Below are 24,393 nucleotides of genomic sequence, written 5' to 3'. Positions count from 1 at the left end.
TAGTAGACCTTTTTCTTTTCTAATTTCTGTTCCCACACAAAACCCTTCATTAAATTAGAGTTCAACCAGTATTAACATGAGACCAGTCTGAGCTGGCACCCATTACACCCAAATATACTCACAGACCGCATATTTCCATAGCTCCCTTATAATTCCAACTACACATCTCCAGTTCCTCACTGCCACACTCTAATGCACAGCCTTAACTCCAGGCAAAAACCTTTTCATGGACAAGTAACACATGATAGATTTTGAGCCATCACATATGTGTTTATGGAAATATATCTTAATGTAGCTGATGTCAGTGGTTGGCTTGTGGGTTTGGGGTTTTGTGTAGGATTTTTTTAATGATCAATAAAAGGAAGTGTCTTTCCTTTCCACAGCCCTCCTCCAGTACCTTGGGATTTCTTCCATTTCTGTGCTCCTCCACATTTACCCTCATATGCCCACTTCCATATTTCTCCTTCAGCTCCCCTATCTCACCAAGTCTCCTTGCTGTGTACTCCCTGGCAATGCTCCATGTCTTCAGCTTCCCTCAACCCCTCTATGTCTCATTTATGCTCTTGTCCCCTTTCCACTTTTCAACATCAATATAGATAAATATCAACATTTAGGGAACAGACTAGGAGACGATGAGGCAGGGAGAAATTATGAGACTAGCTGAGCCAGCCTGGGCAGTGAAGCTGGGATGACAGGCTGGTAAGGCAGATTGGGAAGCATTGTTCTCCACTGACTCCTCCTGGCCTTAGAGCCCACCTGTCCCTACCCTGGTGCATCATCCAATTGCCAAACCTGGCTGCGTAGCTCCATGGCTCCCCTTCATTCCACCTTCACCCCTTTCCCAGTCCACAGCGATTTTTTTCCTTTGCTTATGATTACAACAGTCATTTTATGTTATTAAGTTGATTTTTAGTAATACAAAAAAATGTTAATAAAAGAAAAACAAGAAAAAAGGTATGCTGTGCTGTGGGTATGGGAAGAAGGAAAATGAAGATGAGCCAAGCTGGGTATAGGGGCAAAGGAATTGGGTTAGGCTGTCAAATCAGGGATATGTGTGAAACACTGGCCAAGGAGCCCAGCTCCACAACCCCTTCTGATCTTCTCCTCCCATCATCCATGTTCTTTACAGCCTCGGACATGCTACATGCTACATTTCATCAGTGTGACTCCTAGTCTGATGCTCCTACTGAAGCAGGAGTCCCAGTCCTGCTAAGGACTATGAGAGTAGGGTTTTCTTTTGGAAAATCACAGTAGCTTCACTAAATGGAAAAGTTGTCTTCCCATCAACCTTGCTTGCCACACTCTGCTCTCTCTGACCATGGGTACCAGTCAACTTACAGAAAATACGTCTTGTCAGACAAACCTGATTTCATTTTTCAATAAGAATAAAAATGTGTTTGATAAAGGTAACTATGTAGATGTTAGATTGTTTAGATTTTATAAGGCATTTGACTGAGTACTGCATGATTTAAAAATTCTCATTATACGATATCAGTAAAATACATGATAAATGAATTAAGAACTGGCCAACTGAAAGATCCTCAAAAGTAGTTCTTGATGAAATGCGTTATAAAATGGGGATGTTTCTAGTGGGTTTCCGCAGGAATCTAGGCCTGACACTCTTCAACATGTTCATCAGTGATCTAAAAATAAATATAAAAGCATTGCTGATAAAATTTGTGGGTGACACAAAGACTGATGGAGTGGTAAATAATGGTGAAGACAGACATGACAGCCATACAGTGAGATATAGATTGTTTGGTAAGCTGGATCCACTCAAAGATAATGTATTTTAATACAGTCAAATGCAAAGTCATGCATCTAGGAACAACGAACGAGGGCCATACCTACGGAGTGGGAGACAGTATCCTGGAAAGCAGTGACTCTGAAAAGGATCGAAAGATCACAGTGGACAAACAACTCAACATGAGTTCCCAAGTTGACACTATGGTAGAGGGCTAATTTTCTCCATGGACATATAAACGGGAGTAGGAGAAAGAAGGTGATTTTATTTCTGTATACAGCATTGGTGAGACTGATACTGAAATACTGTGTCCAGTTCTGTTGTCCACATTTTAATAATGCTGTTGAAAAATTGGCGAGAGAGCCGAGAAGATCCACAAAAAATGATTAGAGGGCTGGAGAAGATGCCTTATAATGTGAGACTTAGAGTTCAGTCTGTTAATCTTATCAAAAATAAGATGAAGAGTGACAAGTTTACCTCTATAAGAGTGTAAGTACCTTCACAGGGAGAAAATCCCAGATACTAAAAGGTTCTTCAGTCTAGTGGAGAAAGGTATAACAAGAACCAGTTAAAGCCAAGCAAATTCAAATGAGAAATTGAGCACACGTTTTTAACAGGGTGGTTAGCCATTGGAACAAAGAACCAAGGGAAATGAGTGGTCTTCATTTCTTGATGTCTTCAAATCAAGACTGGATGTCTTTCTGGAAGATATGCATGGTCAAATACAAGTTATCAGACTCGATGCAGAGGTAACGGGGTAAAATTTTATGGTCTGTGAGATTACATTATATAATGTTCCCTTCTGGGTTTAAAATCTATGAACCTATGATTTTCTGATATTGCTTCTGAGAAAATATGTGTTAGGTGGTGTGTGAAAAATCTATGGCAGTTTAAATCTTGCAAAAGTAGTTGATTGAACATTCTAGCGGGGTGGCACAGCTCACTCATGTTTGACCTGATGAGCAGTTGCTTAGACGGATGATGTAGGACACCACTTGCCCACTGCTCTCAATAGGTAGAGCCTTTCCCACTTACACACAAATAGTTTTTCTCTCTCCTCCAAAATAAAGTTGTTCATCATACTCCTGAACCAGTACCTTCTCTAGTGAAATTTTGAGTAGTGAAAAGCATTTGCAACTATAAAAGCTGTTTTTCTATCACTGCAAAATATGTGAGCAAAAAGCCTGAAATATTTGTGATTTTCGCCTGTTTTCTTGGAGCAAGAGGTTTTCACATTACACTGGAAATGGCTTGAAAATGTGATGCCAGTATTAGGACTTTAAAACATAAAATACTGAGCTAGAGTAGCATGGTGTCCCCACAATGATTCACTGCACAGCAGTGCTGCTCAATGCTATCTTTCTGTATGCCCAGCTACCATGGTCACGCTTAAAAAAAATATTACTTTGTTAGAAAGTTTTAAGGGAATTCCAATATATACATAGAAAATATCTCTCAAGCTAAAACTTTCACACTGTAGCCCCAGAACCTTGTTTTGTGTCTGTTGCCTTGCCAATGTTTGCCTCCTGATCTTTGAGAAATTTTGGTTTTCCTATTTTATTTTTTATTTTTTGGATTCTAGGAAGTAGGAAATTGGGCAAATTGGCAGGTTCTCTGTGGAAGGCTTAACATAGATAGCTGTAGATCCTAAAAGTGATGGAATAATATGTTGTCATGTGTGAGCAAGGCTTCCAACTAAAGCTGTAGATCAAAAGACAAGGAATCTGGAGACAGTATCTCTAGCTTCATATTGGCCATGTTTACTCTAGGGAATACTAGGAAAAACACTATTGGTTTGAACACTGATTCATCCACACTGATGTTGCACTGTTGCCCATTTGCTTTGACTGTTGAGTCAAAATTCCAGGTCTTTGGGCATTATTTCCATTATAATGAGACATTGGTGCTATTCTGTAAATTAGGTATATGCTTTGTGTAATCTACAGATAATGTGCACCAAGTCATAGAATCACAGAATATTAGGGTTGGAAGAGACCTCAGGAGGTCATCTAGTCCAATCCCTGGTCAAAGCAGGACCAACACCAACTAAATAATCCCAGCCAAGGCTTTGCCAAGCCATGCCTTAAAAACCTCTGAGGATGGAGATTCCACCACCTCTGTAGGTAACTCATTCCAGTGCTTCACCACCCTCCTAGTGAAATAGCGTTTCCTAATATCCAACCTAGACCTCCCCCACTGCAACTTGAGACCATTGCTTCTTGTTCTGTCATCTGCCACTACTGAGAAAAGCCTAGCTCCATCCTCATTGGACCCCCCCTTCAGGTAATTGAAGGCTGCTATCAAATCCCCCCTCACTCTTCTCTTCTGCAGACTAAATAACCCCAGTTCCCTCAGCCTCTCCTCATAAGTCCTATTTCCCTGAAAACAGCAGGCAGTTACCTTGCTTAGAAATCCTCATGTCTGCTATTCCCTGATTCAGTACTGAAGAGCTCTCTGTCTGTACTTCATTCAGGGTCACACTTGCTTCCTTTCCTGGCCTTCTCTTTTTCATGACTTTTTTTTATTTTGCAAAAAAGCCCACTATATGTGAGAAGTGGAGACAGAAGTTCTGCATGGGCTCATTCATCACAGAAGGGCCTCTAAAATCCTAATATTACTCCTGCAACTACCATATCTAGGTGCATTACTCTTTTGAAAAAAAGGAATAAGCATATTTTCAATACAGTGCCTTGTGTGTTTTACTTAACTCTCTGCCATGAAAAGGCTATATTTAACAGAGCAGGGAGTGTATTGGCTAATGGGTGGCTGAGAAGACAATTTACACTTACTGGCAATTGAGTAGTAGTCTCACCATTGAAAATTATCTCACTTGTCCCAGAGTACAAAGCATACACTCATTTTGGCAGTCCAAGTCTCTAACAGAGCCAGAGTGAATAGCAAAGGAACAAGCCAATCAACACAGCCTGCAGGCCAGATGCCATGGCAAAAAAAAAAGTTTTTACTTGGCATATGGGCTTATAATTACCTACCAAATAGGAGAAAAATTAATGCAGTGGGATGAACAAGCCACCCAACCCACCAGAAGTCTGCTGCTAAACACTTTTTTATATTCTATTTTTGTTTAATAGTTTCAATAGTTTGTTTAATAGTATTCTGCAGCTATATAGAAGATAGGAACACAATACAAAACATGAGCAAATATGCACTCATGCACCATTGTATCTTATATATAGCGATTGTGTATGAGCAAGGTTGTGGGGGCGGTGGGCAGGAGCTAACTGGTCTCAAGCCAGTTAATGGCCTCTGAGTCAGTAGTGTTCAGCTTGGCAAGATCTCTGGGGAGCCCAACACAAAAAGAATGATCACCCAGGATGTGTGCAGCATCCTCCACAACATCACAGATATACAGAAGTCTGTCCTGGGTGCCCCAGGTGTGGTCGGTCTTGGCATAGTGAACCGCACCACACGCGAACCTGTTAAGTTGGCTCCAGAAGCGATGTGAGGCCCAAAGCCAGGTAGCTATTCCTCTGGCCTGTTGATGATATAGGGGTTCCTAGTAATGGCAGAGACTCTCTGAATGGAGGAGGTGCAGCACTTTCCAAAAAGCATTTTTGCTATGCAGTCAATCAGCATTAGAGAACTGAAACATCTCTACAGTGACACAAAATAGTAACCCACAGTACTGCACACGTCCATAGACCCTATCCATGTCATGTGTATAACAGTACAGAAGAAAAGGTTAGTATACGCCCCAAATATTGTGATGTGGCTTACCCCCCATCACCTGCAAGGCAAAGGAAAGAACCCCAATTAGTCATGCTCTGCACCTGTGGGGGGGGGGGGAGGGGAGTGATTAATTGCCTCCTGTCCAGAAGAGGCAGAGCTGGCCTCATACGGAACTGAGGGAGCTAAGTAGAGGGGAGAAGACCCAGGAGACAAGAGGTGGGGAGTTCCCTCTCTCTGGGAGGATCCTGGGGTAGGCAGACTGAGGAAAGGTGCAAGAGCAGAACTGGTCCCTGTATCCAGGGAGAGACTGTACAGTAGGCACAATTTGCCTACAGAAAGAACCAGAATAGGTTCCTGTGAGAAAGCCTAAGTTAGTGCCTACAATAGGTAGAAGAGACCCACAGGGAACAGAGTAGGTTGCTGTGGGAGGGAGCCCTGAGGCAGGATTTGTAAGTAGAAACAGAAGACTTCAGTAGCCCAAAGGGGCAGGAGAATTATTCAGATTTGTTTGGACTTTCATTTGGACCTTTCACTTACCCCAGAAGGGGATTGAATTTATGTGACTTGGCCAGAGGACTGAGCCACAGAAAACCCCATAAGAGGCAGAAGGCCAGCAAGAGGTGCTGGAGCCGAGGATTCTGGCGACACTGCACAAAGATGCAAGGGGATGCTCCCAGGGTAGGAGGGTCCCATCGCAAAGACGCACAGATTCCTTTAATAGACGTATCTACCCCTGCTACTTGAGCAAACATGCTTAGCGTATTGTGATTATGTTTGGGAAACAAGGTGGGGGTATGTATGCATGGTGGAAGCGGGTGGAAATCAGTAGAAGAAAATGTGCCTATTAAGTTAGAGACTTGTGAGACTTTTCTGAAATATATTAACCTTTTTCTTTGTACTATGTTCTATGCACTTCATGATAACACCTATGGAAGTCTACAGTACTGTACTACAGTCTTATGTCATTGCAGATATCTTTAAAACCCACTAGGCATAAATGTCTCCACCATGTTTCCTAAGTTTGTCCTCAGCACTCTAAGCATGATTTCTCAAGCAGCAGTCTTTTTACGGAATATCAATTGTAGTAACTAATGACCGTGAAAGTAGGGATAATAGTATAAAGGCCTTGGCTACAGTGACATTTGTGTGATAATCTCCCACCATTCCTGTAGCACTGATGCTGTCTGTAGGGGAAGCAGTAGTGTAGACAAGGCCTTTATGTAGATTGCCTTCTGTAGGCCTGCACACTGTTCAGGGTGATAGAATTTACTATTCAAATGTCTTTTCTGTCATCCAGCGTAGAATACCCACTCCAACAATCAGCCCTCTACTCCAGGTGTTTTTGCAACTTTCCCTGTTTAAACACTTCTCTTTTGTTCTGTGCCCAGCATGTGGTTTGGGAAATTGCTGATGAGTTCCTCCACAGGCATTTGTGGGGAAGGATAGCTCAGTGGTGTGAGCATTGGCCTGCTAAACCCAGGGTTGTGAGTTCAATCCTTGAGGGAGCCATTTAGGGATCTGAGGCAAAAATTGGGGATTGGTTCTGCTTTGAGCAGGGGTTGGACTAGATGTCCTCCTGAGGTCCCTTCCAACCCTGATATTCTGTGATTCTATGTCTGTCTGAGGGGATAATAGAATGCAAAAAAAAGCCACTTAACTTTTTCATCTTATTTTAGCATCTTATTATTTCAAAGGTATCTCAGCACTTCAGGCGAAATACTGCTGCTATCAGCTTTGGAAGCACCAATATCTCACAAAATGACTAAGCAGTTAGTAGACCAGGCCTTAGACATAGATGCAGCTGTGTAGATATTACAGAAACTAAAATGCTGATTTTTTGGTAGGATAAATTTTTTGCCACTGTTTCAAAAATGTTTAAGATAGGATGACAGCTGTTGTGTAAGAAAACAAAATGTCTTTACTGTCATAGTAAGTAAATCTAGCTCTGTTAGCAATTTTACATTATTTATGAATCATAGGAAATATCATGTGAGAGATATCATGAGACAGAGGAGTCTCTGTCTCTCGCTATGTTAAACATTTGATGATAACTTGTGGTCTGTTTTTACAAATGGATGGTCATTATATAATTAATACATTTAGATGTTCAGATCCTGGGAACCAAGAACACTGCTGTAATTCTGTACATGTTAAACATAATTACATGTGTGTTCTCGAAAAAGTCTTTCCGAAGGACCAAAATAGAGAAAGAATTGTGCCACAACAGGGTCAGCTCATGATTAGCCCAGTGTTAGCTGGAGTTTTACATATATTGGTAGGATAAATGTTTTGCCACTCAGGGCATGTCAATCTTAGGTCAACTTACAGCCACCACGGTAATGACGCCGGTGGCAGATGTCCACACTGCCCTCCTTCCGGTGGTGGTGCATGTCCTCACCAGGAGCACTTCCACCAACTGAAAAGGGGCAGGGTGGGTAGCTGAGAGCCAGGGCTCTCAGCTCCATGGAGCTCCACACTGGGAGCCCAGCTGCCCCATGGGCTTCTCGCCCCCCACTCCCAGCTGGGAACAGAGGGGAAGCCGCCGGGGGCTCTTCGCTTCCGGCAGGGAGATCCACACCCAGAGGCCAGTTGGCTGCCATACTCCTGGCAGGGAGCCGGGGGTCCCAGGAGGCAGCAGGTGGGTGGCAGCCTGGCAGAAGATCTGGCTTTCTAAAGCTGTGAAATTGACATGACAGTTTACAGCCGATGTAAGGAACGCAGTGTCAACACAGACACTGTGTTGCCCTAACGCCTCTGCGCCTCTTGTGGAGGTGGAGTTATTATGTCAGTAGAGTAGGGCACTTATATTGGTAGGAGCAAAGCTGTAGTACAGACACTGACATAGTTAGATTGACATAAGGCAGCTCTGTAGTGTAGACCAAGCCTTAGAAAAGAGAAACTCCTCTGTGAAAAGGAACTTTACTATATGGATTACTTACATCGGAGACCAGTAACTAACTTATTGGTAGTTTAACATCTATTTGGTAAGAAATTAGCCTGCAGTTCGCTTTCAGAGCTAATATTTCTTCGTTGGTTATAAAAGAACAGGAAATTAGGACTTGTGGAATCTCTTTCCAACTCAGGCACTGAGTAATAGTGTGACACGGGCAAATCACTGACCCTTTCTATGGCTTAGATTGCGCATCTGTAAAATAAGTATAAAAATGCTTTTCTATCCCATGTTCAATGTACATAGAATACTTGGAAACTCATGAATGGAAAATGTAAAATTATAAAATGTTGTGGTAATAGTCACCAACTAGTGGTATTGCACATAGTCTTACAAGTTCTTAGAATGTGAGCAAGTTTTTACTTTTTGAAGAAATGCAGTATTAATTCTGTTATACAGTTTTCCTTTGAGAGAAGCTGTGGCAGGTAGCAAAGAGTTTGAGTCTCTGCTTTATTCTCTATAGTAGAGGTAATTTGTGGGACAGAGTACACTTCCTGTGATTTGGGCACTGGTATGTGGATTGAGATTTCTGTTCCAGGACTGGTGTATATGTTAAAATAGAGCAGATTACTCGTAGAGCATACCCAGACTCCATGTCATTGATTTCTCTTCCACTAGAGCTACAAGACACCAGAAATCAGCTACCACTCAACAGAGGGTGACACTGATATCAGAAGAAGGGGCAACAATATCAAATTTAATAATCAAAGTCTAAAGAAAATAATTGTTACAAAATGTAGAGTAATATATAGATGTCTTAGATGTTTTGGTACACATTAGATTTGTTATTTTTATATTTAAATGGTAAAATATTGAATGTCTGTAGTTGCTAGTTGTATGAAAAATGGAAAATTGATATACAAGCCATCTTTGTCATCTTCTGCTAATTCTCTCCTCACAAAGCCAGCCTTAGTCCAGAAGTGTGGAGGACTTCTCTCTGGTCTTTCTCTGCTTGAAGTGGATGGTCAATACTGAAGCAGGGAATGTAAGATGTAAGGAGGATAAAACCATAGATAGGTGGGATTTTACCTGGAATTCATCTAACACACGACTCCCACTGGAGAAAAATGTTTCCAAAACTATTTCCTTTGTTTACTTGTATATATAACTTTTTGAGGGAAAATGCTTAACTGTATTGACAGTGTGTGGTTGTGGCTTTCAGACTCCTAAGATCTCTTTAAAGCAAAATGCAAAAAATAGATTAACCAAGTGCAGTACATGCATCATAGAAACAAAATCCTGTACATATTTAAAGTGCATTCTAGATATTTCCTTATCCACTGTAGAAAAGCTAGTGCTAGGTTTAAAAGAATTCAAGATTTCCACAGCTGAGCTTCATTTTTATAGTAATCCAGCCAAATCTGTAATTCTTCCCAGATATATAGAGAGGACACTCACACTCAGGGCCAGTAGGAAAATTGAATATAACACACACAGGCATACACTGTTTATTTGCAGTAAATTAGATATTTTGATGCCAAACCCACAAACAGAAAGATACTTTCATTTCAGACTGGTGGTCTTTAGGCCTCATGACTGGCGTGCTGACTCGGCTTGGCCTCTCCTTCTGTGGCTGCAGTTTGCCATTCTGTGTGTTCAGTGCTGTATGTATTTGCAATTGATGGGATAGGGTTACAGATAGCATGGTACTGGAATAGGGCTTCACTTGGAGTTATAAATAATGTTAATACAAATCATCTGTGTTATTTCTAAATGGGTCCCAATACCAAGCTCATACATGGCCAGCCTTACAGAGAGTGCAAAAATCCCCCTTTTATATAAATTCATACATTTGTTTGCACATATTCACAAATACTTTAAAAAAGACGTGTCTACAGTCATTCATATTTTAAATTAGGTCAGATGCTAGAGGTTCAGATTTGACCACCGCAGTAGCACGCTGTAGCATGTGTGCTCATGGTACTGCCTGGTTTGTCCATAATATGACGAGTTTGCATGTCCTTGTATCGATATGGCAAAGGTAATCAAATGCATATATAAGCAACTATTTAAAACCTCTTACTCTACATATGTACATCTTTCAACTGTAAAATCAACCATTTTATTTTTCCAAGGAGGAAATAATTTTTTTGAATAATCATGCCAGCTATGGCAAGTTACACAGCATAGAGCAGTGTTCTGAATTAAATATGTATCAATGCTTTTAAAATAGTTGCTAAGACTGACAGGTCAGATTTACATCAGCACTGGCCTACAGCTGTAAAACCTGCAGTCCTTACTCAGGCAAAGCTTACATTAATCTCAAGGATGTTGTATATGACTAAGGACTACAGGATTGCACCCACAGGCCTGCCTGGAAGTCTAATCCAGCATGTACCTCCTGTCATCAGCATCAGTAGTCCAACAAAAAAAGACAGAAGTCTGCTTAATGTGATAACTTTCGTCACAATATGCTGTTAGTGTCATGTCTGGGTATAAGAGTAACCTCACTGCGTAGAGCCTACATGGTAGCACTGAAGTGGTGCCTAATCTATTTTTGAGCCTGCTGCACTGGGTAAATTTAATCCCGAGTGAATTGTGTTGAGTATTGCCCAGTGGAGCTGAAAGAGTACTTCTCAGGGAATAATTTATTTCAGATTGCTTTTTTTCTTTGCAGAATATTCATATGCTAATAGCAATTTCCTCAAATTTGTTAGTCATTCAAATTCATTCAACAAACACCTTTTGGAATGTTTTACTCCTTGCATTGTTTGTAAACAATCAAAAATTGAGCTCTGTTGCTTAATTTTGACTGTCCACCTAAGGGTATGTCTACACAGCAGCTGGGAGATGTAATTCACAGTGTAAGTAGATGAACATGCACCAGCTCTGCTCAAGCTAGCACCTAAAAATAGCAGTGCGGCCATGGCAGCTGCTCTGGCTAGACACTTCCTGGGTACATACTTGGGCCTTAACCCAAGCTGCTGCCCATGCCACCATGGCCACGCTCATAATTTTAGCTGGAGCAGAGCTAATGCACATATGCCTACCTGAGCTGGGAATTACCCCTCCCAGTTGCTGTGTAGACTTACCTTAAGTCACATGATGTAGCTTCTTTTCCCAGATCGGATGGCTGTACAGGTTGTACAGCCAATATCATTTATACGCTTGTTAGCTGAGCAAGATGCTTTGACTTTAAGGTCAAGGAGTATAAAGAGATTAAGCTATTTAGTAAACAAAGACAGTACAGGCATATTTGAGATAAAGTAGTTTTGATATAGTCTTCAGTCTGCACATATTGTGTAATCAAAAACTTGCATCACTACAAAAAGTGTTTGGAGGAATTTCAGCAACAATTTGTGTGACCACTCAATGAAGTTATGATTATTTTTTCTAATATGGTCATATCCAACCACCATGAAACCAGCTGTCAGGTAAACTCAGGATGAATAGCAGGAGATCCAACAGTGCTTTCTTCATAAGCTCAGCTCCTAAACACTACAAACTTGTCTTTCCACAGAAAGTTCGGTATCCAACCAACTGAAAGACAAAGGGATGAGATGAATGCAGGAAGGTTGCTTTTATAAATATTTAAAAAGAAGGGAATTTGGTGTTCTAGTATTTGCATCACAACAAATGTTACCATCACACATTTTGGCCTTTGTACAATTCAGAAATGATTTGCATTATGGGAATAACCCTGATCAGTTTGCACTTCACTGGGATTATTTATCACTTGGACACATATAAGCAACTTTTTGTAATCACTTTCCACATATGTTAGAGTGATGGACCTTAGCAAACAAACAGTAATAATAAATGTGGGCTACAGAAAAATAATTTTAGTTGTATTTGGGAATATCCACACAAAATGGATTTTAAATTTGCAAGAACAATTCAGTTGGAATTGTATTCAACTGGAATACAGTGCTCACCCCCACACTTAATAGACATGTAGAACTTCGGGGGGTTTTGACCCTCATTTACTTATAGTATCTTACAGAGAGAGTTATTTTGATTTTACAGGCCTTCCTATGATGCTCATCATCATAGGCGCTGACTCCATGGGAGCTCCAGAGCTGGAGCACTCACAGGCAAAAAAAGTGGGTGCTCGACACCCACTGGCAGCCCCCCATCAGCTCCTCCCCCAACCTACCCCAGCACCTTCCACCCTCTGTCAGCCTAGCCGGTCAGCACCTCCACTTCTCTCCCAGCACCTCCCACTCACTGTAATCAGCTGTTTAGCGGTGTGCAGGAGGTGCTGGGGGGGAGGAGTGAGGATGGGGTGCACTCGGGGGAGAGGGTGGGGTGGGAAGAGGTGCGGGTTTGGAGAAGGGATGGAGTGGGCAAGGGTCCCGGGAGGAGTGTGGGTCAAGCACCCCCCCGGGAAAGGACAAAGTCAACACCTGTGCTCATCATCATAATATCTATTTCCTAAATACTAATGAACATATTCTCTAGATTAGAAAATATCATGATCCCCCTTTTACAGTTAGAGAACTGAAGTGAAGATCAATTAGATGACCTGTACAAGGGCATGCAGGGAGTCTGATAGACTAGCAATGGAACTCTGATTGCCTTAGTCCCAGCTTACTGCCTTAGCCACAAGTCCATCCAGCTTCATTCCATCTGGTTTCCTTACTTTTCCAGAGTGCAGGTAATAAGTGTCTCAACTCACCTTTCAGGCATTTATTTTAACTTGTCTTGATCCCAATCCTGGTTTCACCTACAAACGCCTCTTGACTTCAGACATCTGATCAAGACAGCATTTGTTAATGGTAGATTTTGAGTGCACATGAAATGCAAGCTCAGCCTCTTTACTTACTGAAAATTTAGAATATTGTGGCTTAAAGACTGTGTCTTCCACATCCTTAAGTACAAATTTATGGGATTGATGCAGAATCCACTTGGTGTAATCTTACAGCCTGCATTATATAAGAGGTCAGACTAGGTGATCATAATGGTCCCTTCTTGTTGTAAAATCTATGAATAAAAAACACTTTATATCGGACATTAATATTCTTTGCTGCTACTATATGGAACAGAGCTACCTGCTGAATCTTTGCTTTGTGATTTATGGTTTCCTTTTCCCATCCTTCAGCTCCTTTATTTCTTCCTCAGACAGCTACATGAGCCTTTTGGCAAAGAAAGTTCTTTCCAACAAGTAGACCCCAGAAACTCCTCAAGGACTCTGTGTTTAAGGAGACTGAACTTTACAAGCCATTTCACTCCACCTGTGGTCGGTAGTCACGCTATTCAGAAGAAACTTTATCGGAAAGAATGTGAGCAAAAGCAGCTGTAACAGAACTGTGTTACAAAATCATTTTTCTTCCTTGCAAAATGTCCTGTGGGTGCTACACTTCAGCCACAAATGTGCCTCATGCACCCTCAGTCAGAGATTTCAAGTCGTGTTGCCAGTTTGACCTGTGCATGTGCTCTATTCTGCCTCATGCGCTGCACTATAGCTAGATAGGCCTGCAAAGGCAAACCACCCTCAGTTCCTTCTCAGCCGCCTCAGCATGAGACAGAGCCTCAGCAGTGTCCAAGCTGAGCTTGCCTCATCTGCAGTTTTTCTCATAGTTTTATTTAGCTTAGCTAGTTATAATAGCGGTAGTTGGTTATAGTTAGTAGTAGTTTGAAAAAATTGTTGTAAGGACGTTAAATTGCTGGGAGGGTATACCCAGCTCTCTGGTTTTAAACATTTCGCTTTGTGCCAGGAGGTTTACCCAGTGAGCGACTGGCAGTCCTGGGCTGTCCATTGCCCGAGGGAGTCACCTGTCCCCCAAAAGTATAATTTTTGCCTGGCCATAAAATTGAGATCCAGAAAGAACTGGGAGATTAAGACGTGCCTCCTTATGATGGAAAGCTCCCGCTGTCTGGCTTCTGATCTAGACCAGGGGATTCTCCCCTCCCTCGCATAAACAAGTCTCCAAACAAGTCAACTCAGCTCAATACTCCTCTACAACTGCTAAGAGGAAGACTCCTGAATTCCCTCAAAAAGACTCTGGGAAATTGAGCTTAGGTTCCCCAGATAGGGAATCTCAAAGAAACCCCAGTCACTGATTGAGACAACGGCTTCAGCACCTGCTGATCCCCAACTTGGTACCCATGAGACTGCAGGTTTCTCAGGTACTGTGAGCATCAGTAAACCCAAAGAATCTAAGGGTTCTGGCTCAGGAGGATCTTCATTACTGTCAGGGGATCGAATCAACAAAGATAAGAGGACTTCCTGCTTCTCCACGTGGGCACCAATGATACTGCCAAGAATGACCTTGAGCGGATCACTGCGGACTACGTGGCTCTGGGAAGAAGGATAAAGGAGTTTGAGGCGCAAGTGGTGTTCTCGTCCATCCTCCCCGTGGAAGGAAAAGGCCAGGGCAGGGACCGTCGAATCGTGGAAGTCAACGAATGGCTACGCAGGTGGTGTCAGAGAGAAGGCTTTGGATTCTTTGACCATGGGATGGTGTTCCATGAAGGAGGAGTGCTGGGCAGAGACGGGCTCCATCTTACGAAGAGAGGGAAGAGCATCTTTGCGAGCAGGCTGGCTAACCTAGTGAGGAGGGCTTTAAACTAGGTTCACCGGGGGAAGGAGACCAAAGCCCTGAGGTAAGTGGGAAAGCGGGATACCGGGAGGAAGCACAGGCAGGAATGTCTGTGAGGGGAGGGCTCCTGCCTCATACTGAGAATGAGGGGCGATCAGCAGGTTATCTCAAGTGTTTATATACGAATGCACAAAGCCTTGGAAACAAGCAGGGAGAACTGGAGGTCCTGGTGATGTCAAGGAACTATGACGTGATTGGAATAACAGAGACTTGGTGGGATAACTCACATGACTGGAGTACTGTCATGGATGGTTATAAACTGTTCAGGAAGGACAGGCAGGGCAGAAAAGGTGGGGGAGTAGCACTGTATGTAAGGGAGCAGTATGACTGCTCAGAGCTCCGGTACGAAACTGCAGAAAAACCTGAGTGTCTCTGGATTAAGTTTAGAAGTGTGAGCAACAAGAGTGATGTAGTGGTGGGAGTCTGCTATAGACCACCGGACCAGGGGGATGAGGTGGATGAGGCTTTCTTCCAGCAACTTGCAGAAGCTACTAGATCGCACGCCCTGGTTCTCATGGGTGACTTTAATTTTCCTGATATTTGCTGGGAGAGCAATACAGCGGTGCATAGACAATCCAGGAAGATTTTGGAAAGCGTAGGGGACAATTTCCTGGTGCAAGTGCTAGATGAGCCAACTAAGGGGGGGAGCTTTACTTGACCTGCTGCTCACAAACAGGGAAGAATTAGTGGGGGAAGCAAAAGTGGACAGGAATCTGGGAGGCAGTGACCATGAGTTGGTTGAGTTCAGGATCCTGACACAGGGAAGAAAGGTAAGCAGCAGGATACAGACCCTGGACTTCAGGAAAGCAGACTTCGACTCTCTCAGGGAACGGATGGGTAGGATCCCCTGGGGGACTAACATGAAGGGGAAAGGAGTCCAGGAGAGCTGGCTGTATTTCAAGGAATCTCTGTTGAGGTTACAGGGACAAACCATCCCAATGAGTCGAAAGAATAGTAAATATGGCAGGCGACCAGCTTGGCTTAACGGTGAAATCCTAGCGGATCTTAAACATAAAAAAGAAGCTTACAAGAAGTGGAAGGTTGGACATATGACCAGGGAAGAGTATAAAAATATTGCTCGGGCATGTAGGAATGAAATCAGGAGGGCCAAATCGCACCTGGAGCTGCAGCTAGCAAGAGATGTCAAGAGTAACAAGAAGGGTTTCTTCAGGTATGTTGGCAACAAGAAGAAAGCCAAGGAAAGTGTGGGCCCCTTACTGAATGAGGGAGGCAACTTAGTGACAGAGGATGTGGAAAAAGCTAATGTACTCAATGCTTTTTTTGCCTCTGTCTTCACTAACAAGGACAGCTCCCAGACTGCTGCGCTGGGCATCACAACATGGGGAGTAGATGGCCAGCCCTCTGTGGAGAAAGAGGTGGTTAGGGGCTATTTAGAAAAGCTGGACATGCACAAGTCCATGGGGCCGGACGAGTTGCATCCAAGAGTGCTAAAGGAATTGGCGGCTGTGATTGCAGAGCCATTGGCCATTATCTTTGAAAACTCGTGGCGAACGGGGGAAGTCCCAGATGACTGGAAAAAGGCTAATGTAGTGCCAATCTTTAAAAAAGGGAAGAAGGAGGATCCTGGGAACTACAGGCCAGTCAGCCTCACCTCAGTCCCCGGAAGAATCATGGAGCAGGTTCTCAAGGAATCAATCCTGAAGCACTTACATGAGAGGAAAGTGATCAGGAACAGTCAGCATGGATTCACCAAGGGAAGGTCATGCCTGACTAATCTAATCGTCTTCTATGATGAGATTACTGGTTCTGTGGATGAAGGGAAAGCAGTGGATGTATTGTTTCTTGACTTTAGCAAAGCTTTTGACATGGTCTCCCACAGTGTTCTTGTCAGCAAGTTAAAGAAGTATGGGCTGGATGAATGCACTATAAGGTGGGTAGAATGTTGGCTAGATTGTCGGGCTCAATGGGTAGTGATCAATGGCTCCATGTCTAGTTGGCAGCCGGTGTCAAGTGGAGTGCCCCAGGGGTCAGTCCTGGGGCCGGTTTTGTTCAATATCTTCATAAATGATCTGGAGGATGGTGTGGATTGCACGCTCAGCAAATTTGCGGATGATACTAAACTAGGAGGAGTGGTAGATACGCTGGAGGGCAGGGATAGGATATAGAGGGACCTAGACAAATTGGAGGATTGGGCCAAAAGAAATCTGATGAGGTTCAATAAGGATAATTGCAGGGTCCTGCACTTAGGACAGAAGAACCCAATGCACAGTTACAGACTAGGGACCGAATGGCTAGGCAACAGTTCTGCGGAAAAGGATCTAGGGGTGACAGTGGACGAGAAGCTGGATATGAGTCAGCAGTGTGCCCTTGTTGCAAAGAAGGCCCATGGCATTTTGGGATGTATAAGTAGGGCCATAGCGAGCAGATTGAGGGACGTGATCGTTCCCCTCTATTCGACATTGGTGAGGCCTCATCTGGAGTACTGTGTCCAGTTTTGGGCCCCACACTACAAGAAGGATGTGGATAAATTGGAGAGAGTCCAGCGAAGGGCAACAAAAATGATTAGGGGTCTCAAACACATGACTTATGAGGAGAGGCTGAGGGAACTGGGATTGTTTAGTCTCCAGAAGAGAAGAAAAGGGGGGGATTTGATAGCTGCTTTCAACTACCTGAGAGGTGGTTCCAGAAAGGATGGTTCTAGACTATTCTCAGTGGTAGAAGAGGACAGAACAAGGAGTAATGGTCTCAAGTTGCAGTGGGGGAGGTTTAGGTTGGATATTAGGAAAAACTTTTTCACTAGGATGGTGGTGAAACACTGGAATGCGTTACCTAGGGAGGTGGTAGAATCTCCTTCCTTAGAAGTTCTTAAGGTCAGGCTTGACAAAGCCCTGGCTGGGATGATTTAATTGGGGATTGGTCCTGCTTTGAGCAGGGGGTTGGACTAGATGACCTCCTGAGGTCCCTTCCAACCCTGATATTCTATGATTCTATGACTACCTCTTCTAAGCTGGTACCAGTAGAATCAGCCAAGCACTCGGTACCTAACATTTCGGTACTGCAGAAGACCAAGCTAACAGCTAGTAGATTCTCCCCAGGGCGCATAAAGCCTACAGTACTGCCTGCTCCATCTGCCACAGGCTTTTGTCAGGCTCTTGTCAGGCTGCCACCTCAGTATCGACCACCATGTTGGTACCTCAGAAGTTTACATTTTCATGAGACCTTGCAATAACAGAGATGCCTGACTCCCCTTTGTTTGGTACCGATCCATTCTTGGTACCAAAAACCTCTTGGTCTCCGGACTTTCACCTGATACTGACAGAGCCACCATCTTTTTCTCCTGATGCTCCACCTCTACAAAGTGATGTTGAAAATGACAATGATGATGGTGATTTTTCATTGGTCTCACAAATTTCAGTTCAGGACTCCTCTCCTCCCTATCAGAGGGAGACAGAACATATTTCTGAAAGACACTCTCAAGCTCCATCCCAGTGGTATGAGCACTCTTGGGTGCCATCACCTATACCATATGGTCCCTCTAATTGGAAGTACTGGGGTCCATGGGCGGCATACTATCAACAAGTCTCTAGGACCCTTAGCGCTCTCTCTCTCTCTCTCAAAAAGGCCTGATCCAAAAGAAGAGACCTTTGAAAACACAAGGCAAGAGTAGACAAAGAGGTCGTAACACTAAACAACATCTCTTCTTCATCCCTAGATGAAGATCATAGAATCATAGAATATCAAGGTTGGAAGGGACCTCAGGAGGTCATCTAGTCCAACCCCCTGCTCAAAGCAGGACCGATCCCCAATTTTTGCCCCAGATCCCTAAATGGCCCCCTCAAGGATTGAACTCGCAACCTTGGGTTTAGCAGGCCAATGCTCAAACCACTGAGCTATCCCTCCCCCCACCATCCCAGGCAGACAACTTCAAACGGTTTCAGGACCTCATTAAAAGGATAGCAGACTCCTTACAAATTCCACTTGAGGAGGTTAAGGAGTTACAACATAAAATGCTTGATATTCTGCATATAACATCATCTTTCCAAATTGCACTACCTATTAATGAGCTGCTGTTGAACCCTGCAAAAGTAATCTGGCATACCCCAGCAACAATACCATCCACCTGTAAAAGGGCTGATAATAAATAGTATGTTCCATCTAAAGATTTGGAGTTTCCGTTTTCTGATCACTCGCCCAACACCCTAGATATTAAGGCTGTAAATGAATATGTAAGGCAGCACCATTCTAAATCAATGCCATATGTTAAAGATCAGAAGTGTCTCGATTTATTTGCTTGCAAATTGCATTTGTGTGCGACGCTGCAGTTTAGGATCTCTGACTAGTAGGCATTGATGGTGAAATATAATCACAAAGTTCAATTTGTTTATTGAACATCTGCCACCGGAGCAGAGGACCAATTCCAGGCAATCATGACAGAGAGTCAGCTCCACAGCAGAACATCTCTGCAGTCCTCTCTGGATGCCACTGACACAGCTGCTTTTGCTCTGTTTCTATGGCTGTAGTCATGAGAAGGGCCTTCTGGCTTCAGCTGTCAGGATTTCTGAGGGAGGTTCAAAATACAGTTGATGACCTTCCCTTTGATGGTTTAAAATTGTTTGCAGAAAATACAGACGAGTCTCTCTATATATTAAAAGAATCCAGGGCCACTTTGCGGTCTCTGGAATTTACATGCCTGCACATAAAAGGAAATCTAGTAAGTCCCAGACAGCACAAAGATCTCGTTCTGCTCAATTCTTTAGCTCCCAGAGACCTTATGAACCCCAACAAAAGAGGCAGAGGTTCCAGATAAAGAGACCATCTGATACACAGACATCAGCCTTGAAACCCTCATTGCCAAAACACCAATTTTGTTGGGGTTATTGAGTGTTTGAGTTACGCTCCCCACTTTTTCCTTTCCAGCTGCAATGGTTCACAGCCAGTCCCCACAGCAAGGAAGACATTTCTCACTTCTGACAGGCTTGGGAGCATATCACTATGGACATAGGGTTTTGGAGATCGTATCAGCAGGATACTCCATCCACTTCACTTTCCTCCCTCCATCCAACCCCCCTTCCCTTTCCCTCTTCAGGAACTCCTTTTATAAATGCCTTCTAAAGCAGGAAATAGAGTCCCTTCTGAACCTTAGCAGTATAGAATCAGTTGGGACGGAGATTTATTCCAGGTACTTCGTGGTTCTAAAAAAGAACAGTGGGTGGAGACCCATTCTACATCTAAGGCTCCTGAACAGGTTTGTGAAGATACAGAAGTTCAAAATGGTGACACTTGCAGCAATAATACCATCATTTGATCTAAGGGATTGGTTCTCGTCCCTCAACCTGCAAGATGCATATCTCCATATAGTGACCCACCTCTCCCACAGAAGGTCCCTACGTTTCACTCTAGATCAAAACCACTTTCAATACAGAGTGCTTCCCTTCGGACTCTCTTCTGCTCCCAGCGTGTTTTTGAAGTTCTGTCAGTGGTAGTGGCTTACCTTCACAGAGAAGGAATCCCAGTATTTCCATACCTTGATGATTGGCTGCTAAAGGTTTGCTCCTACAGTGAGACCTACATGGCCACTCAGAAGGATACAGAACTGTTTTGCAGCCTGAGACGCAGTTAAACATTCAGAAGTCCACCTTGGCCCCCATCCACAGCTTGGCGTTCATAAGAACCTGCCTCAATGCGGTAGCCACCAAAGCCTTCCTCTCAACACAGAGGTTTACAACTCTGTTGAATTTAGTCTTTATAGTCCAAATCGGCCCTCAGACGTTGGTTTAAAACTGTCTTCAGTTGTTGGGGTGTATGGCAACTGGAACTTTTGTGATAAAACCATACATATTTGCAAATGTGCTGCAGAACTGTTGAACTGTCAAGCAAACACAGCTTGTACAAACTACTCTCAGTTCCTAGTGTTCCTACTGGAAAGAACCTCACAGGATTTGCACAGGAATCTCCTTCACTCAGCCATTCCTAATGCTGATGATAACAACAGAGGCATCTCCGTTGGGATGGTGAGCACATCTTGATATACTGCTCAAGGCAGGTGGTCATCTCATGAGAGCATTCTGCACATCACCTTTCTGGAACTCAGAGTGGTTAGCAATGACAGTCTTCATTTTATGCCATTGATCAGGGGAAAATATGTGAAGATCATGACAGACAATATGTCATGCATGTTTTATATCAACCATCAAGGGGGAGTAAGTACTCCGAGTTCTGCTTGACAGGTGGTTTGGGCCTTCACTCCTTGCGGGAGGTGCCATTCTTCTTGGTTGGACGTTGGGTCTGTTGTATGCATTTCCTCCAACTCCTCTAACATCCAAAGTGTGATCAAGATAAGGAGACAAGTTCAGAGTTATTCTGGTGACTCTAACTTGGCCAAGACAGATGTGGTTTCTTACCTTGTCCAGTTGGATGCTTGTCAACCAATTACCCTCCAAGCAGTCCCTCATCTTCTCTCTCAGGATGCTGGTCAAATTTTTCATCCCATCCTCAGGGTTCTTTGCCTCAAATCATGGGTGATTGATGTTTCCTGGGGTTAGAAACAGCCTGTTCTGAGGAAATAAGAAGAGTATTTTTACATAGTAGGAAGAAGTCTCCCCATAATACTTAGCTACAAAAGTGAATGAGATTCAATCACTGGTGTGACCTAAGACACCTTTCATCTGCCTCCTGATCACTGTAAAATATACTAGATTACACCCTAGACCTGAAAAAGTCAGGGTTGTCTTTGAATTCCATTAGGGTACATTTGGCAGCCATTACAGCCCTGAATTTCCTGGTAGAGGGTTTTTCGGTGTTCGCACATCAGATGATAGTGATTTTTCTCAAGGGCCTGGGGAATATTTTTCTATGAGTCACATGTCCTATCCCGGTTTGGGACCCCAAGTTGGTGCTTAGATGCCTTGCGAGACCTCCCTTTGAGCCACTGGTGACCTGTTCCCTTCTTGACTTATCTATGAAAACAGCCTTCCTCGTAGCCATTATTTTTGCTCTACATTGGGGAGATAAGGGCTTCTGATGGTATATCCCCACTTTACAGTATTTTTCAAGGATAGGTCACATTGCGACCACATCCCAAATTATTATGGAAGCTGTCCTCCGATTTCCACATTAATCAGTCTATTCATCTTCCAGTTTTCTCTCCTAAACTACACCTGAATAAGGAGAATGCATTATTACATACCCTTGATGTCAGAAGGACTTCATTTAGTTGGCCAGGACTAAGCCATTTAGAAAAGCTCCCAGATTGTTTGTGTCTATTGTGGATGAATATAAGGGATCTTGAATTTCCAAGCAGATTCCCTCTAGATGGACATCTGACTGCATTACCTTTTGTTATGAGTGTCATGATCTCTAACCTCATTCTAGAGTACTAACCCATTCAAAGAGATCTTTCTACTTCAGTAGCCTTTCTTAAGAATGTTCCCATTGCTGAAATATGTAGAGCCACAACTGGGACCTCCATACACACCTTTTCTAAACATTATACAATAATTCATGACTCAGCTTCTGATGCTATGTTTGGCTCTACTGTACTGTCTTCAATTTTGGACTTGACTGTGAAGTGCTTCCCCCCCTCCTTAGAGGGTACTGTTCAGTAGTCACCTGAAGAGGGGAACTCATAGGGACATGACTCACCCTGTGCAATAACTGTAGTTCTTCAAGATGTGTGTCCGTATGGGTGCTCCACTATCTGTCCTCCTTCCCCTCTGCTGTGGAGCATTCCAGTAGGAAAGGAACTGAGTGGGGTCACCCACGCAGCTCTAAATAGCCACGTTGCAGAGCACAAGGCAGAGTAGAGTGTATGTTGGGCCGAATGGGCACTGCTACCTAAAATCTCCAATCGAAGGCTCATGGAACACATGCGCACCTGAAGTGAAACATCCTTAGGGGGACACATCTCAAAAAATTAGTTACTGCATGGGGTGAGTAACTTCTCCTTTTAGGTTTGTTTAGAGTTTAATGAAAGCATAGAGAGGGATACTAGATTAGGTGCTAAAAATACAATGGAGATGAGCACAGAATAAAAATCTAGAAAGACAGGGACTGACAGCACTGGATCCGCCTTGAAGTCTTCTATCCGTAGCCGAAGTACACCACCCACGACAGCAATGCAATCTTCTTCCACACTGCCCAACTAATCTACCTCAATCCTGATCTACAGGAACCATCTCGAGAGATGAGAGGACAGCTTGTTTTTCATCACCATTCATTCCTCCCCAGATTGACTACAAGGTTGCCAGATAGAGTCATTTGTGGCTTTATAAAGTAGATGTTTTTTTACAGGAAGCTGGACTGAGACAACAAAAGTCATTGCACATAGTATCATTTTTATGCTTCGTATTTCAAAGCAAAATCACACAAAGATTGTAAACCTATTTTTGTCCTAAATTTTTGTCCTAAAATATTTATTTAAAAGAGACCATGTGATTTTTAACAGATGCTGTACTGTTAGAGATTAGCCATCTGGACTTCATAATCCAGCAGGTAAACAAATGACCCAGGCTCTGTGACAGCTCTCAGGTTATTACTGATCATAACAACAATTAACATTTCTGGAGGTATCTCTTTGCTTCATCACATTTCAGAGTGTCTGCTCATTTTGTTTTCATGTGTTTAAATATTTATTTTGACCTTTTGCCTCGTGGTATAGCCTCCTGGCTTGCTGGACCATCCAAACCAAAATACACCGATGTGATCTTAATGGCTTCACTGATTATATAAACATGCTGAATAAACAGCTCACACAGAATGAAAGACTGAGTCCTTAGTAATATTGTGGTGACTTTTATCCATTTTCAATTATCCATACAGGTAGAAGTTGCTTTGTGATGTACCAGCTGATTTTCAAGATCTCTCACCTTAAATAATTGCCTGCATCTAAATTTGTGGTGATCATTCACATAAAAACAAAATTGCAATATCTCTTTTATTTGTAGGTGCTGCTGGAGTATCACCTGGTCTTCTTGGTTTATTGCTGCCTGCCATTGGTGTCCTTGCCTACTTGGAATTCTGAATGTCTCCGGATTTATTTTGTCCTCTGTCCAGTGTAAAGGACACCCTTCAAACCTGTGAGGATGACTATTCTTTTTGACTCCTGTGGCACCATCTTAAGCCAAATAAATTACACTTTAAAAAATTACCCTACTGATTTACGATGAACTCTAAGAGGACTGAGGCATCCAGGAACTCCTCCATCAAGCGAATCAACTTTTGAAAGGATAAGAAATTATTTTTAACTTGTTCCGATATGCCTTATAAAACACTTATGCTGATTTGTGACAGTTGCATGATTTGGTCCAATGGGGCAAGTTACAGTGTTAAAATCCAATAACATAGGCTGTACAGTGAAAGTAAAATCACCATACATAGGTGCTTTAACTTGAATAACAAATTGTGAAATATAATAGAGATTGAAATGTTGATTGTGTGTGGTAAATGTAAGAGTAATTACGTCTGTCTGTACTATCCTATATGTTTTGTGCACTGCATATTTTTGAATATCC

The 24,393-nt window shown here is 43.0% G+C and overlaps 1 protein-coding gene across 1 annotated transcript in view; it reads left to right on the top strand.

The window, feature by feature from the left end:
- The window catches only part of CNTN1 (contactin 1), a 200,243-nt gene extending 176,095 nt beyond the window's left edge, over positions 1–24,148 (top strand). Inside the window, 5 exon segments of the mRNA XM_077807776.1 lie at positions 23,827–23,869; positions 23,871–23,958; positions 23,961–24,022; positions 24,024–24,117; positions 24,119–24,148. Of these exon segments, the coding sequence (XP_077663902.1) occupies positions 23,827–23,869; positions 23,871–23,958; positions 23,961–24,022; positions 24,024–24,117; positions 24,119–24,148 (317 nt within the window).
- Positions 24,149–24,393: the final 245 nt, after the last annotated feature.

This window comes from Eretmochelys imbricata, chromosome 1 (assembly GCF_965152235.1).
Source record: "Eretmochelys imbricata isolate rEreImb1 chromosome 1, rEreImb1.hap1, whole genome shotgun sequence".
NCBI lineage: Eukaryota > Metazoa > Chordata > Testudines > Cheloniidae > Eretmochelys > Eretmochelys imbricata.
The sequence above is the reverse complement of the archived record's forward strand: the minus strand, read 5'-3'. Positions and strand labels throughout refer to the sequence as shown.